Source organism: Quercus lobata, chromosome 9 (assembly GCF_001633185.2).
Source record: "Quercus lobata isolate SW786 chromosome 9, ValleyOak3.0 Primary Assembly, whole genome shotgun sequence".
Classification (NCBI taxonomy): Eukaryota; Viridiplantae; Streptophyta; class Magnoliopsida; order Fagales; family Fagaceae; genus Quercus; species Quercus lobata.
Window position 1 is genome coordinate 48,968,839 of NC_044912.1, and position 17,592 is coordinate 48,986,430.

General features: G+C 30.5%; 1 protein-coding gene and 1 pseudogene across 1 annotated transcript; both read right to left on the reverse strand.

The window, feature by feature from the left end:
- Positions 1 to 1,479: 1,479 nt before the first annotated feature.
- LOC115959828 lies at positions 1,480 to 5,224 on the reverse strand (annotated as a pseudogene).
- Positions 5,225 to 12,732: 7,508 nt separating this feature from the next.
- LOC115959827 (salutaridine reductase-like) lies at positions 12,733 to 17,326 on the reverse strand. The gene is made up of 5 exons (XM_031078429.1): positions 17,253 to 17,326; positions 16,895 to 17,138; positions 16,448 to 16,516; positions 13,531 to 13,713; positions 12,733 to 13,335 (listed from the first exon to the last, which is right to left on the reverse strand). The coding sequence occupies exons 1-5, from the start codon at positions 17,285 to 17,287 to the stop codon at positions 12,958 to 12,960; spliced, it is 909 nt and encodes a 302-aa protein (XP_030934289.1). The 5' UTR covers positions 17,288 to 17,326; the 3' UTR covers positions 12,733 to 12,957.
- Between the last annotated feature and the right edge of the window lie 266 nt (positions 17,327 to 17,592).

Below are 17,592 nucleotides of genomic sequence, written 5' to 3' on the forward strand. Positions count from 1 at the left end.
AGAAAATCTAGGGTGGCTAGGAAAACCTAAGGCAGCTAGGAAAGTTTACAAAACCCTAATTTGACTAGACAACATTAAAAGCACCAAAAAATAAAGAAACAAAATCCTTGAACCTAAAATAATGAAAATTACATAAAAATATCAAAATTAATAAATTTTAAATAATATATGTTGTCCCACATTAGACTCCTTCACTTGAAACAAACTCATCCTTGAATTCATCTTTGAGATATGAAATCTTCCATGCCAAGCAAACAAATATTTGGAATACTTGAGCCCCCTTGATCTTCTTTCCATACTTGCAAATTATCAATTGAGCAACTTGAGCTTCTTGTCCCTTGATCTTTATGCAATAGACAATATTCATCAAATAAGAGTTAATAATCAAATCAACTCTTTCTGTCCCAATAAAATCAATAAACTTTGGTTCAGTGTCTCTCACCAAAATAATAGGAGCTTGAGCGTTGCAAAGTCTCGACACTAGCTTGATATTAGCATCTATCAAGAATAAATAAAAGACCTCGATACCTCTCGATTTATCTAGCTACACAGATTTAGAATTCTCAAATCAGATTTTCAACCCATAATGACTTGAATTGCTAGGGTTTCTTTCACTAAACTCCTAGAGGGTATAAAAGTTTTTTTTTTTTTTTTTTTTTTTAAATTTTTTTAAGTCAACAAAGACACAAAGACTCAAATTAGAAAACTCATACACTTTTGGAGAAGCTACTGCATTCTTATGTGCCTTAGGGTTTGTAATTAAGTGCATCCAACAACAAACATTAGTTGTTGGGAAATTAGTCATATACTGGAATCCGTGCAAAGGAAGAAATTTCTACAATATCAAGTCCAATTGGGGATTGGAGTGAAGGTTCAATTGCAGATTGGTACTTCGGAATAGTTCAGGGTAGTGGTAAGATTCCTTCCTTATACTTGTAGTTGCTTGACTCTTGATTAGTGATTCTTGAGAGTTGTGACCTAAAAATCACTCGATGGGGTTTTTGTCTTGTGAGAGGTTTCCCCCATTATTCAATAAATCACATGTCAAATTTATTTTCCACTACACTTTAGTTTATTTGGTGATTTGTGTGTACCTCCACAATTTTAATGTAATTTGATCAAATTAATCAACTTGGATAATTGAATTCATTAATTTGGGTCAATCTATAACCCAACAATCTGTATTTTTATTAATCTAAAAATTGAATTGCCCTTGGAGGTTACAATGCGTTTAAATAGTAAAAAAAAAAAACCTAAGGAAGCTAGGAAAACTTAAGGCGGCTAGGAAAACTTACAAAACTTTAATTTGACTAGATAACATGAAAAGCACCTAAAGACAAGGAAATAAATGCTTAAACCTAAAATAATGAAAATTACATAAAAATACCAAAATTATTAAATTATAAAAATTAAAATATAGATTCAATCCTACATCTTGAGCCATTCTAGGTTTTTTTTTTTTCTCCTTCTCTTGGTTGTTCAAAAGGTAGACACTTCAGTTGTATTAAAGTAGAGGCCAGAGGGTCCACCTTCAGGCATTAGAGCCAACATCACAGGACCTCTTGCGCCTTCTTCAGTAGTCATAGCTCCAGTATTATGGATAATGACTGTGCGGACAAACCCAGGGTGGATTGAGTTGATTGCAATTTTGGGATACTTCCTTGCCAAAATCCTTGTGTAAGCGTTAAGAGCTGCCTTGGAGACGAAGTAAGCAGAAAAATTAACACCCCAACCTTTGGTTTCTATGAAATTCTCCTTGAGATCTTCTAAGAATCCCTCCACCACTTTGTCCACCTTCTCTTCTGTGAGGCCATCAATATCTTCTAGTTCCTTCCTTACATTCTCATTTGAAATAAACTGAAATAATAAAACATAATTAAAATTTTCAATTTCTTGATATTCTCTGTCCTAGCAATTTCCTAGCACCAAATGATTAGTACAGGCGCCTATACAATTGTCAAAGCCACAAAACATTCATGCCACACTATGGTTCTTGCAACTAAACTTGCACTCTAAATTGCCAAAAAATGATCACGACCAATGCAGCTGCATGTACCTGGTTTAATAAGATGAGTTTTTGAATTTGTACCTTCAATTGTCCCGCAATGGAAGAAACATTTACTATTCTTGCTGAATTGGATAACATAAGAAGTGGAATAAGTGATTTGCTCAGTTGCTTGATCCCATAGTAGTTTGTTCTCAGACAATTCTCAGCAGTTTCATAAGTCTGTTGTACAAGCTCCTTTAGAGGTTTGGCATTTTCACCTATAACCTGTATCATCATGGAAAATGTTGAATTTTCTTGTCTAATTTTTTTTTTTTGGTTCAATGATCAATTTCATTTAAAATTGATTAATTTTATGGCTCAGATTAAATATTAAAAGTATAAAGGTGTTTGCAATATTGGATCATTCAAAATTCTAAAAGATGTGTATCATGTATACTTTACTATTAATGTGAGAAATAAAAAATTTTTTTTGAGACAAATGTGAGAAATAAAATTTAATTGTGAATGTACTCTAGAGAAAAATATTTGATTATTATTCAACACTGCCTTTCTGGTTGAATATTTTACGTTCTATTGGTATTCAAATTTCTGGATTATAGCCTTAATCAGTGACAAACAAAGATAATATAATATTGAAAGACATACTTCATCAAAATGAAGTTTCCGCAATTCATCCTTGGCTATGGCTCCTTGAACCCCTGCATTATTTACCTGTAATTTTGAAGTAATATCAAAGTTAGAGCTCCCAAAGTAATAAGGGGAAAGGAGCAAGATTTCATGAATTAATAAGGATTTTATATTTTTACCCAATCTAGTAACGACACATTTTTCTTATAACTAGGCAATTGAGTGGAAAAAAACCTATATGATTCATATTCCTTAAATACAATAAAGTTTTTTTTTTTTTTTTTGATAATGTTAAATACAATAAAGTTGAATGAAGAGATTGCAACACATAATTATTCTCATTAGACTTTGGTAAACAATATTCGTCTTTCCAAAGTATGAGATGACGGATATTTCCATATTTAGATTATTCTCATCTACTAGCCAAAATAAATTATTGTCATACATAGACTCAACTAATTCTTACCATTTACTTTATTTAAAAGTCAAAAACTTTTTTTTTTTTTTTGGGAGTATAAATTAAGGAGGGTTGTTTTAGAAACTTATACTAATTTGGGACAAAGGTAGTAATATTTATCGTAAGTATAACATCACTAGTCACTAATCGCTCAAATTAATGAAGATGTATAGATTGCATTACCAATATGTCAAGCGTCCCAAATTGAATTTTGATGAAATCTTCCAAAGAAGAAATGCTAGCTGAATCCTCCAAGTCTAGTTGATGAAAAATCACATCAGAGTATCCAGCAGAATTGAGTTTTTCAACAGCTTCATTGCCCCTTTTCACATCTCTAGCAGTTAATATCACCTTAACTCCATTTGAAGCTAGCTGTTTAGATATCGCAAATCGTAACCCTTGGCCCCCGTTACAACTGCAATCCTATATGAGAAAGTTTGTAATAAATTAATACAAAAACAATGAGAGGACTGAGTAGTGAGCATTAAGGATTCCACTAGTATATATGTCATGCTTATATTCAACTAACATTAGGAAGGCATTTGGTTCACCGTAATGTTACATTACACCATAATATTACGTTATTGTAATTTTATATTAATGTAATTTCAATATAAAAATACAACATTACATTGTTTAGGAAGTGACGAGATTAAGATGATGTGATATATTTTGTAATTTTAAATTATGATAATATTAGAAAAAATAAACTAAACCAAAAATCTTAATGCCACATCATAATGTATATCACATCAAAGGCATATCACAATGAATCAAACGGCCTCGAGGGATTGATGTATATACCCTTTTTTTTTTTTTTTTTTTTTTACATTATATTGACACTCTTTCATATGGATATGTAAAATGTGGTCCCCCTGGTATGATCATTACAAAGTATAGACATTGTGCGAAGCATTTTACGTATCCAAAAGTAAGGGTGTTCGCAATGCGGTGCGGTTTTAGACTATTTTTAGCTACACTTTGTAGTGTGGTTTAGCCAAAATTATAAATGCATTGCATCTCATTTTTGAGGTCACATGTGTGGTGTGGTGCGGTGTATAGTTTAGCCAAAACCATAACCACACCGCACCTCATATTTGCAGTCACATGTGCGGTGCAGTGTATAAAAATTCACCTACTATATAAAAATTCAACATATATATATCACCATACAATTCAAAATGTATTAGTAATATCGCTATCTCAAATTCTCAGGTATACATCAAACATGTAATGAAGTCAAGTACTTTGAATAAGGTAGAGTAGCAAGCAACTTAAATGTTTTAACTATCAAAATCTAATACTCTTCAGTCCTCACTTTAGATCAAGAATATGAAGTAAAGAGTTTATGTGAAACACCGGGTACAAAGCAAAAAGGATTTACCCATACTCAAAGCAATTCTAGTCATGCCTACTAATTTCAAGTTTCAATTTTAAAAACCATAATGTAAACAAGTCTAAAGCAAAGCATGAAATGAATTACAAATCCAAAACAAGTACTAATTGTAAACCCAACAAGAAATTGTTTAAATGAACATGAACGCAACAAAAAAAAAAAAAAAAAAAAAGTCTGTCCATCTAATGCTATACTTCTCCAGTTCTCCCCCTCCCAATTCTATTTTTTAGCTCACACTCCAAGTCTTCACTTAATCTTCTTTATCTTTTGCCAATTTCATCAATTCTAAGAAAATAAACACAGAAAATGTTAGTAAACTAATAAACAAAGAACAATAAACTAATATACAATTTAAATATATAGTTTTAGAAAATTACCTGCTTCAGCATTTTGTTCAAGACTTTCCACTTTATTCATTGCTTCCCGAAGATTGATTGGTTTAGATGGGTTTTTTAATCAATTTTGAGCATAGATAATGGCCTCCACAGTTTTAGGAGCTAATGAACTCCTAAAAAGATCCAAAACACGACCCCCCGTGCTAAAGGCTGACTTAGAAGCAACAGTAGACACAAGAATAACCATGACATCTCATGCTACCTTGGAAAGGATTACATATCTAGTAGAATTCACCTTCCACCAAGCCAAAATATCAAACACTAATTTGTTAAAAAGTGTGCATTAAACACTAATTTTTCTATAGTTAAAAGTCAGATTACCTCTTGGTTGTTTCTGCCATTTGTTAGAGTCTGATTAATGCGCTCAATGTTCCTTGACAATTAATGTTTTATGATTTTGCTCTTGGTGTAAGGCTGTAATTAGGGTAAGAGGTAAGCTTATAGGTATTTATATATAGTTGCATAATGTTGATATTTGTCAATAACTGTCGACATAGCTAGCTTTTCTACGTAGGGCGTGATGCATGACAGAGGTAGTTCCTTTGAAAATTCCAGGTATGAATTTTACTCACTGTTCCATTTGAAGCTAGCTTTCTACGTAGGCCATGACGAAAATTCGAAATTTGATGTTTACTATTCTCACTGTCCTATTCATATTAGCTTTATACTAATAATTGTGAAATTTCGTTGAAAGTTTTTTACATTGCTTTGATTTTTTTTAGTTACTATTTTTTTTTTTTAATTTTTAAAAAGTTAGTACCTTTATTTTTATTTTAATTAATTATTAAATTAATTAAGATATCATCATGCATGATTTGACCTTTGGTTTGGCCTTAAAAATCTTAAATCACTTCCTTTTTCAATTCTTTGAACAATTCGATTTTTGAAACATAAGTTTGCAACTTCTCAAATGTGCGTGTAATTTGGAGTTTTTTTTACTAAAGATTATTTGGGGCCTTTGGGCTATAGTAGAATGAATTCATGAAATAGTAAATTTTGAATTATCTTGCTTTTAATTGTGTTTATTTGTTTTCCAAAATGTATTTCCCAATTTTCAGGGTCTTGTTGATGTGTTTTGTTAGTTGTATTAGGTCAAGTTTATGAATTTTTTGTTTAAATGTTATAGTATTGGAAATATAAGTTTTCATTACTCATGCTTAATTGGAAGGTTGTTCCAAGTTGGTCCTATATAAATGATAAATCCTAGTTCATGTATGGATGAAAATGAGATAATAAAGTGTATTATTATTTTGAGCCTTTTGCTTTTGAGAAGAATAAATTCTTCGTGTCTAATTCTTATCCTTCGATCGATTCCGATAGGTAACGAGGTTCTTGTTCTCTATCTTTCGAGCAGATTACTTGGATTCATTTGGGTGGTGAAGTTGTTTATCCTTGTAAGTGACTCTTGTTTGTTTTGTTACATTCATTTGTGTGATTATAGTAGGTAATAATTTTTATGCAATATATAATCTTTTTAATTGACTTTTCACTTTAACATTGTCATATGTTAGTCATTATCCTTTGTAAGTGTGCTATGTTTGGATGATAAGGTGTTATGTGTCATATTTGGATGGACATATGACAAATTTCAACAATTAATTTCTCAATAATATATTGTTGAAATTTGAAAATTTTCTTTACAATTTATAATAATTGTAAGTAAAATAAGAACCAAATGATTATTGGTGGAAATTGCTCATGTTAATATCTTTCAAAAATATACTTAACTTTTCATCTAATTATTTGAAATCTGTTAAAAGAATCTTAAATTTCTTGAAATTGCTTTTGACAATGCAAAAATTCACTGAGATAAATCTTTAACTAATGAAGGATTAAAATATATTTAAGTTTCAAGACTTGCATTTCTTAATGTAGATTGAATGTTTAAGGATTGTGTTCTTTGAAAAGATATGGATAAAAGGTAGGCTTATTAAACTAAATAACTAGAAATATATATTCAAATTACAAACATTACTATATATTAGATACAAATGTTTAACTATTCAGCCACTCAAATTGATTTCAACTTTTCATTTTCTTCTTTCTAATTTCAATTAATTATTAAAATTGAATAGTTCATTATCTTTTTAGTGGATACAATTAAAATTTCAAGTATAATCTCCAGCCCAAAGATGAGTTTTGTATCTCTTCATTTATCTATAGTTACAATGTTTCCTCTTCCAAATTTTCAATTTTTCACAACCTTATTTTTCTCTGACTCACACATCAATTATTTATTTAAGCTTTACAATGTTATATCTACTAGTGTACATCTAGGTACAATCACCCCATCATCTACAAAAAGAAAAAAAAAAAGAAAAAAAAAAAGCTCAATACTAATTGTTCTCCACATTTTTCAATCAAGCTTGAGTTTTCACAATTTTGAAAAGACATAAGTTGTTTTTGTCAGAGATTTTCAAAGTTAAATCGGCAATAGGATGACCATTGAGGTGAACAAACGCACAAATAGAAATGATCTCTTTTTTTCCCTTTCTTTTTGGTATTCTTGTATTTAGTCTATGAAGTGATTTTGCTATTTTCCTTACCAAATTTTTTAATGATATTGGCTTTTGTTACTCTTAATTGACTTGGAATTGGCAATGCAAATTTAGTTAATTTGAGCTTTTTTGGTAAGTTTTTACTTTGCTTAGTTGATCTTTAAGGAAAATATCAAAAAAAGAATAAGACAAAATATAATTTACTCTAGAGTATCATTATGCTATTAATGTTTTTATGTATAGATACTTGAGGAACTTGATTAATTCTTTGTTGGAATTCTAATTATTCTTTTGTCTAGCCTCCTAGATTAATTTTTGGGGTGCCAATTATAGCCTAGAGGTAACAACATTCTTTGTGATGTCCCATATTTGTGGTTCACACCCCACCATATCCCCTCCACCACTATTTACCTATTAAAAAAAAAAAAAAAAGGTTAGAGTTTGCGTTAGTTTGAATAACATTTGATGTCCTATTATTTGCTTAAATCTTTCATATATGCAATGCTTAATTCATTTAACGTTTTTGAATTAATCTTTTTTTTTTTTCACCTTTTAGTCTCTTTGTGATTTTGAAATTGCAAAAATTCTATTACATAGCACCAAATTAAGCTTATGTTGTAGGAACAACAAACACAATGCCTAAGGTGCCCTCACTTTTGACTAATTAAGCATTACACCACATCAACTTTCAATAGGGTTGATTTCTATGATGAAGTTATTGGCATTTTTATTGTAAGCCTTAATGAAAAACGAACTTTTAAATTCCATAAGTATGTACAACATATGGAACAAGAAAATGAATTTATCTGTACAAACTTTTGAACAATAGTTTTTGAATAGTTTTGTATAACTACTCAATAATTGTCATAGTTTAAATATGTCAATGTCACATTCATTCTGAAAAGTGAGAAACCATGAACGTGTGCACTCCCTATAAAACAATATCTTAATCTCACTAAGTTGAAGGTAGTATACTATTTAACTATTTTGCCAAAATTTTGTATTAAAGTTATAGATTCTATCTTCTAATAGACGTTTGTGTTGGATGATTTATATATCTATAATTGGCTATTCAAACTAAGAATTTCCCGTCATATGTTACTCTCTAAAGATCTTATTAGCTATATAGATGTTACTTTTGGTTGATGAGACAAGATCAACAAAACATGACTTTTATATAATTATATCTAGACGATACTGCAATTTCATGGTGGATAGGTTGGTCTTATTCTAAGTAATCATATGGTTTATGAATTTGAAGAGTTATATATTGCAGGATTTATTCAAATGTTCATATGATGAAAAAAAAGCTTGCTTTTTGAATTTAATTTAATTATATATTTCCACTTTATGATATATGATTTATTGATTATGAGAAAGAAAGAAATGTTGATCTATGTTTTGGAGAAAAATATACCTATAAGAGTTGATTCGCATGTTTATGTACAATAATTCACAAAGAATACATGACTACAACTTGATCTAATAGTTCTCACACTATAAAATAAGAGATAGCTTCTTTTATTGCATTGTGTTTCAAATTTTTCTGCGCATCGCCTAAATCTACGACTAGTTAAGATCTAATTGTACCTCTTCGTCCCCGCAATCAAGGTTATATTTGCCATTTGTTATGAACATAGAGTATCTGTATGAGCAATGTTGGCCTATGGATGAATATTTAGGAGCAATATAGCCTATTGACCCTTATAATTACTTACAGGGTATTAAGGTCATGTTATGACCCAAAAAAAAAAAAAAAAAAAAAAAGTAAAAAAGCTAACAAATGCCTTAATAGCATTAGTTTAAGAATTATTTATAGAAAATTTTTTTTATGGGAAAAGAAAAAAAAAACCTTTTTTTTTTTTATAACTTTTTATATTTCCCATGAAAATAGTATTAAAACTTTCCTAAAATGATATATTAACAAATGTCTTAAAAGCACTCGTTAACAGAACAATGCTTATAGCGTATTAGATTCGTGTTAAGTAAACTAGACATGGCAAACGGTTAGGTCAGGTCGAGTTAATTGAGTTGCGGATCAAATGGGCCAAATTAAAAAATTGGGTTAAAAATGGGTCGGGCCAATCGAGTTTTGGGTGGTTCGAGCAGGGTCAGGATGACCCGTATTTTTATAAAAAAAAAAATTAAACAAATGAATAAATGAATTTTTTTTAGAGAGAATGAATCAACTCAATCAAGGAAATGAATTGTACATAATACCTTTTGTTTGTTTGTTTTTGTTTTTTTTTTCCCCCACGTTAAGTGGGCATCTACTATTATTAGACTATTTGTGTTACTATTATACTTTTGTATATCTTTCTTCTATTACTTAGTATTTAAATTAGTGTTAGTATTTAGTAGTGTAGATGTGTAGTTGTAGGTGCTTTTGCTTTCTGTATTTTTTTTCATTTTAATTAACCTTTTTTTTAATAAATGGGGCAATGACCATCGCCACTGGTGGCTACTAAATAGTTATAGTGTAAGTGTCGTGCTTTGTGCCTTTATATCTATGCACCTAGCACCTTGACATGTAGTCTAAATATTATATATATATATATATATATATATAAAAGAAAAAAAAAAGGTTTAAAATTGGGTTGGGTCGTGTTGGCCCTAGACATAGCAAATAATCAGATCGAGTCAATCACATTGCGTGCGGGTCGGGTCTGGTTGACTCATATTTTTCACATTAAAAAAAAAAGACAAATAAATGCCAAATTTTTAGTGCACAACGTAGTTTCCATGTTTTCAGGCAAAAGATGTGATCGATATAGAGTAAGAATTTTTTTTTCCTATGCTAAAACTTGATTCAAATGCAACAGTAGTTATAGGAATGCTCGTGAGATCTCATGCCATTAAAGAGAGTTTTGGAAACCGATTGTAATGTTCTTTCCACCAAGAGAGAACTTCTAACTTTGGATTTTGCCTTTTGCCTAGGCTCTTCTAAATACAAGTCCAATTAAGATTTTTTTGTTTTGCCTTTTGAGTCACTATTGAATTCTTCTAATTTTGTCTTGTTTACTGTTTCATCACTTGGTGGCCAGGTTTGTGCTAGTTAGATAGATATTACTATATTAGTTAGACAGACTTGGACGTGTTGTTAGTAATAATTAGTAGTCTTTGTAGTAGAACTTAGTTACTTAGTATCTAGTAGATAGTTAATGAATGTTATAACTAGAAGTAGAGCTTAGTAATTAGTAGTTAGTGCTGCTTACTTAGTAGTGTAGTCTGTGTAGACACGGGATAGTAAATGCTTTAGGCTTTAGCTTTCCTTTTGTATTTTTTGTCCCTTTCATTTAACTCTTTATTTTTTTAATAAATAGGATGCACAACACAGAAGTTCATTGTGCCTTTTATGACAATGTAATGCACCTAGGAGTAGTCTAGCACACCTTGCCATGTAATTTTTAAATATATTTTAGGGAAAAAAAATGTTAAAAAATGGGCGGGCCACAGTTGGCCCATATTTAATTTGGGCAAAAAAATGGGATTCGGGTTGGGTCAGCAAATTTCTGCCCGTTTTGCCATGTCTACTTTCAACCTAATCAAAGTTTTTTTATTAGCTTTTGTGATTTTCTCAATGTTATTAAATCACAAGTAGTTTGGGCTGTATTTGGCTTTTATCATAGTAATTATTAGGTACTTCGAGAGTAGGGTAACATGGTACTCATTCTCTCATATTCATGATGAATCTTACTAACCAAATTCATCATGGGGGTCATCAGTAATGTGAGAAGATAGAGCATCATATCACTCTGATTACCTAATAATTTTTCACTTTATAAGTAGGCATTGACGTTTTCCTATCTTTGTCCATGCCTATGTAAGCTACGACACCCATCCCAATAAGAGATCTGGGTTTAATCTCCGCTTATACAAAAAAACCAATTGGTATCTTAGTCTGATGATAAAGAGTTATTATCAAAAGCGGACGCATAAGTTAAAACTTTCTTAAAAAAAAAAAATTAAAAAAAAAAAAAAAATCTCAAGTAAGCCTTTTGTTTTTATCCCACTTTGTTAATTAAGGGTCATGGTCATCTAATTAATTGAAGTTTAGGATAAGTTATTTATTGCAACCCAATACGTACGCCAAGACGTTTTTTTATGCTCCCAAGTCCTAAATAGTAAATACCATTGGTACAAAAAAATAAATTAGAGAAAAAAAAAAAAAGATTGGTGGGCTATCAAAAATAAATTTCATTCGTGGAACAACATCTGGACTCCATTATGGTAAAACCCAAATGGGAACTTGACTTGATATAGGTTTTGGGTCCCTAGAGACCATTGTTTCAACTTTCAACTAACGGATTACCTGTCTAACCAGATGCAAAAAATTGATCTTAAGATGCAAAAAAAAAAAAAATACAAAAATATTTACCATAACATATATAAGCATATAATGACATATTTAATGTAATATTAATGTTTTGGCTAAAATATTGTGTTTTGGTCCCTTAAGTTCGCATGAATTCTGTTTTTCATCTCTACTCCTATCTTTTTTTAAAGTATAAAACCAAACAATGATCATGCAAACTTTAGGGACGAAAACAATATTTATACTAATTTAACTACAAAAAACGAAAAAAGAAAAAAAAATTATTACCCAAAGAGAAAAACATTACAAATTATACTCATCCAAAATAACATCCAATATTTAGACTAATTTAACTAGAGAAAACGAATATATATTGCCAAAAGAGAAGAGCATTACAAATTATACTCATCGAAAATAACATCCCTAACACTCCATTTGATAGGAAGAAAAAGAATGAAATGAAAAGAATTGTTTTAAAATATTCATTCTAAGGACTTTCAGCAACATAAGAGTTGTGATCAATCAGTTTTATGTTATATACCAAAATATAGGATAAATTTGAACTAATAATAAATAGGAAAAAAATGAATACTATTTTGAAGATCTCACTATTGGTTTACATGTTCTATAAGTTCTTAAAATGCATGCAAATTTTTATGCCAATTGAATATAATTTACTATTCAATCCATAAACTCACATTTTATGCATTATTTTAAATTACAAAAGTTTAAGTTTAAACAATTGATTGATGACATAACTATTAATATTTGACCACCTTAAAATTTTGCAAGCATAGAGAATATTAAAAAAATAATAATAATAATCAAATGGTGAATTTTGTCAAAATTTACATTCATTAAGAAAATATTGAATGGTGTAACATTGCTTAAAGTTATATTATGTAAAATATATATTTATATAATAATTTAAAGTAACCTAAATTTTCTTTCTTTAGAGAACCGAACATATTTATATAATAATTTAAGTAACCTAAATTTTCTTTCATTAGAGAACCGAACAATATAAATGAGTCAAAAAGCTCTTAATTTCGACAAGTATCATGTTGCTCTAACAACTAGTGTTGAAAGAGCTTTCACATAATATAAAGTAGAATAATAAAGCTTTCTAAAGCTTTTATTGATCAAAGCAATATCGAAATAAACCAACTATAAGATTTAAAGAAGCTTCCATAACACATATTTTTATTCTCCATTTTTCTTCCCTATGCTTATGTGCTTATTGGGTAGCATCATTTCTTATTCAAAAGGTTGATACTTCCATTCGATCAAAGAAGAGGCCAGAAGACCCACCTTCAGGCATCAAAGCCAACATCACAGGACTTTTTGCACCTTCTTCAACAGTTAAAACTCCACTGTTGTGGTTCAAGTCTGTGCTGGTATACCCTGGACACACGGAGTTGATTGCTATTTTGGGGTACTTCCTTGCTAGAACCCTTGTATATGCATTAAGAGCTGCCTTGGAGACTATGTAAGCAGAAATATTAACAGGCCAACCTTTGGTTTCAATCAAATTCTCCTTGACATCTTCCAGAAATCCTTCCACCACCTTGTCCACTTTCTCTTCTGTGAGGCCATCAAAATCTCCGAGCTCTTTCTTTGCATTCTCATTTGAAATAAGCTGAAATATTAACATAATTGAAATTTTAATTTCTTCAAAAAAAATTTTCAAGCAATCTCCTAGAACCAAATGTTTAGTGCAGGTCCTACACAATCGTCGCAGCCATAATCTTGCACTCTATATTGCCGTGAAATATTCATGACCAAATATAGTTGATTATAAATGGTTTAATAAGATGAGTTTTACATTCTGTACCTTTAATTGTCCCAAGGCGGAGGAGACATTTACTATTCTTCCTGAATTGGATAATAGAAGAAGCGGAATAAGTGCTTCGCTCACTTGCTTGGCTCCATAGTAGTTTGTTCTCAAACAATCCTCAGTTGTTTGATAAGTTTGCTTTATGACTTCCTTTAGAGGTATGGCATTTGGACCTAAAAGCTGTATCATTATATGCAAAGGTATTAAATGATGCTACAATACTCTTCTTTATAAAACTTGATTAATTTCTATTTTTCTTCATATTGCAAGTCATCAAAATTTTGGGATATGCCTTCAATTTGAGAGAGAGTGTGTTGTGGATAAAGGATATGTATCGTTTTCTCTAACAACATATGTAATCCACAACTATATAAGACTACATATGATGACAAAATAATGTTATTGTATGGTTATGATGAGTGATCACATGATTCACATCATACTATGATGTAGGTTTGTCCAAGCAACCCAACCACCTGACTAGACCGACCATTGGCGGCCTGATCCGATCCTTTCATCGATCAACAACAGGTCCCTTCTCTCAGAAACAAACTTCGGCCAGTTAAGTGGCAGGTGTCTTCCACGAAAAATGAAGCCACCCTACTCGACCAAAAAAAAAAAAAAAAAACACTTCAAGTAACCCTTATATCTACCCAGATCCAACAACTATTAGGCCCTTTGCCGCTTAGATCCACTTAAATCCAGCGATGTTTAAATTGGATTTGCTCAGATTTGGTGACATTTGCTTAGATTTGCTCAAATCTAACGATGTTTCTCTCTGATATGACCGACGGAGTTTCGCCTAGATTCGACAATGTTTGGCTCAAATCCAACCTAACCTTACTCTCCTCCGCTCAGATTAGGTGAAGATCTACCTTCCTCCACCCATCACCACTCCATCGGTAACTAAACTGACAAATCTTCCACCAGAGCCCGATCCAACTCAACTCGTGGTTGTTCGCAATTAGCCACAGGTCTTCACTTCTTCCACTCAACCTAAACGGTTTGAGTAACGAGTTAACCTCAAACCCTATCCGCCTAATCCATAGACATCCCTACTATGATGTACCCTCATACAGACAATAACTTAATGATGGATAAAATTACTTGTAAAGAAAAAACTTCAAAATTTTCAAAAATTTGCCACAACAATCTCAATAGTTTTACTATCTGAATTTTTCAAAAAGTTTGACCCATAGCAACATCGTTCAACGAAAGCAATGATATAAGATTAAGTAGGGGTGTATAGCTAACTTGCCAAAACCGACCCGATCCAACCCATCCTGCTGTGTTGGATTGGGTTGTGAGAAGAGATTTTTTTAATTTTTTATTTTATAGTGAGTCGAGTTGGGTTTGAGTTGTAAGATTCACAAATACACCTAACTCGACCCAACCCGCCTATAATTAATATATATTTTAAATTAAAAAGTATAGATATATTTAGAAATATATTATACAAATTTGTTATTTTCTTTTTTGCCCCTCTTCCTAAATAAAACTCAACCCTAAGTTCTCCTTGTATAGTTTCTGTTTGTTTGATGTTATTTTCAAGATTATTTGGTTATAAATTTCTCTTATTTATGGGAGGTTGTTTTAATGCTCAATTTAATAATAACAATGGAGACTCCAAGATATTTTTAGGGGGTTAGGAATGATAGAGCAGAAATTTGTCATGGGGGTAAGTAAAAAATTAAATAATTTTTTTTTCTATACATACAACTTCCATATTATATACAATAATCTAAAATAATATTCTAAATACAATACAAATATATTGTACAATAGTCTAAAAAAATTATTAATAGTTAAAATATCGATAAGATAACAAATATAATTAAATAATTAATCATACATTTTTTTTTCAAATTAATAATAACTTATTATATTTATATGTATTATCAATTAAATAAAAATATATGATAAAGAATAACAGTAACACACCTAGGAGTAGAACTAGGAGTAAATGTGAAACTAAGAAAAAAAAAATAGTAACTAATATAAGTTTTTGCTTTTAAAGTGTATGACTTTTTAATCATACACGTGGTCACTCTCTTGGAATTTGAGCAAGCACTAAAAGACTTCTTGAACTTGAAAATCTATAGAGTATTTATCAAACCATTTAATCAAATAAAGAAAAAAAAAACTAAGAAAATATAGAAGAGAGAAAGACGGATAAGGATAATGGGAAATAATCGCATATATGTAGATAGAGATCTATTGGTTGTAACAGTAGTGTAATTTTTTGCTTATGGAAAAAAAAAGGTGTAGGGAAAAACAATTTCATTTTGCTTCAACAATAAAGTAAGCCAGAGTCCCAAAGAGAAGGGTTTTTTTTTTTTTTTTTTTTTTTTTTTTTTTTTTTTTAACGAATGAGCAAAAAGTTGAAACATTTTTTTAAAAAATAAAATTCTATACACAATACTTTCACAAAAAATTTATAACAAAATCTAGGTGGCAAGTTGTTAATGGTAGGTAAAAAGTGATGTTAGTTGTAGGTCCAAATAAAAACTAGTTACAACTTATCATATAACATTTATTGTAAAAATATTTAGAAAGTAGCATTAAAATGATCATATTCAAATTTATTTTAATTGGGTTTAAATAAACTTTAGATTCAGGGTGTTCAATTTTTTTTTTTAGGGGGTCAAAACAAAAGTTATATATATATATATATATATATTTTGACAAGTCAAGCCCATGAATAATAATAATAATTTTAAAAAAATTGTCAAATTCATGGGTTCAACCCAATCCACGTGGGTTGGATTGGACCCTGTGATGGGTTAGGTTTGGACCCTGTAATGGGTTTGGTTGGGTTGAATTTTTTTTTTTAATACATCATGATAGGTTCAATTGAAAAACCCCCTTAAATCGACCCATGCACACCCCTAACTTTGAGACTTGAAAGACTCACTTGATCAATGCTAACTTTTCTTCGTTCCTCCGGGGCGCGTATGGATCCACTAATCCCTGCATTATTTACCTACAATTTTGAAATAATAGCAATGTTAGAGACTCAAAGCTACCAAAAAGAACAAGATCTCATCAATTAATAAATGACTTTCGTTTATCAACAACCTAATTACAAAAGGGTGGGGAGGAGAAAGAATACTAGACGATTTATCTTTGTATAGAACTACACAAACTGGTCATTGCAAGAAAAATTATTTATTTATTTTTATATAAAGAAATCTGATGACCCATGCACAAATCAACCAATACAAGCATGTATGTTTTTAAATTCAAAACCTATATATGATTCCTCAGAAATCCGAGAGATTCTTTGCAACATAATAAGAAGCAAAACAAAGATCTACCCTCTCAAAAATAACACTTGGAATCACTCCAAAGATGTATTTACCAATATGTCAAGCTTCCCAAAGTGGGTTTTGATGAAATCTGCCAAAGAAGAAATGGTTGTTGGGTCCATCACATCTAGTTGATGAAAAACCACATCAGAGCATCCTGCAGCCTTGAGTTTTTCAATTGCTTCACTGCCCCTCCTTACATCTCTAGCAGTTAAAACCACCCTGATCCCATTTGTAGCTAACTGTCTACATATCTCAAATCCAATCCCTTTATTGGCTCCGGTTACAACTGCAATCCTTGGGTAAGAAATTTAAAAATAATAATAATAATAATAATAAGTAGGATATCTGCATATAAACTCAGTTCTATATATGAAATGGAAAGATTAGAGCAATTGAGGATAAAATTACCTCTTAATCCCAGGATTTATGGTTGTTTCAGCCATTTGATATGAAAATTGAAGATGCCTTACTGAAAAGTTATAGTTCTGCTCTAGGTGTAGTTATAGTAGTATATTTAATTATTGAGTTTTCAAAGTAGTTGAACCTTGAAGTAGAAATCGTTCTTGTCTGGCTTTCTTACGAATACCATGACGTTATGTATTTTTGTTTAATAAATCATAATATCAAGTATGGTGTAAGGCAATAAATGAATTTTCTATATATAAAAAGCGTCAATGTCCTAAAACTACCTTTAACAAGACAATCATTTGGTTTATTCAATACTTTCATTGTTTCTCTGTCTTCTTCT

Coding starts and splice junctions, on each gene's coding strand:
- LOC115959827 (XM_031078429.1), bottom strand. CDS start 17,287: ATGGCTGAAACAACCATAAATCCTGGGATTAAGAG. Junction 17,139..17,252: donor ATAAATCCTGGGATTAAGAG/GTAATTTTATCC, acceptor TTCTTACCCAAG/GATTGCAGTTGTAACCGGAG. Junction 13,714..16,447: donor GAAAAGTTAGCATTGATCAA/GTGAGTCTTTCA, acceptor ATAATGATACAG/CTTTTAGGTCCAAATGCCAT.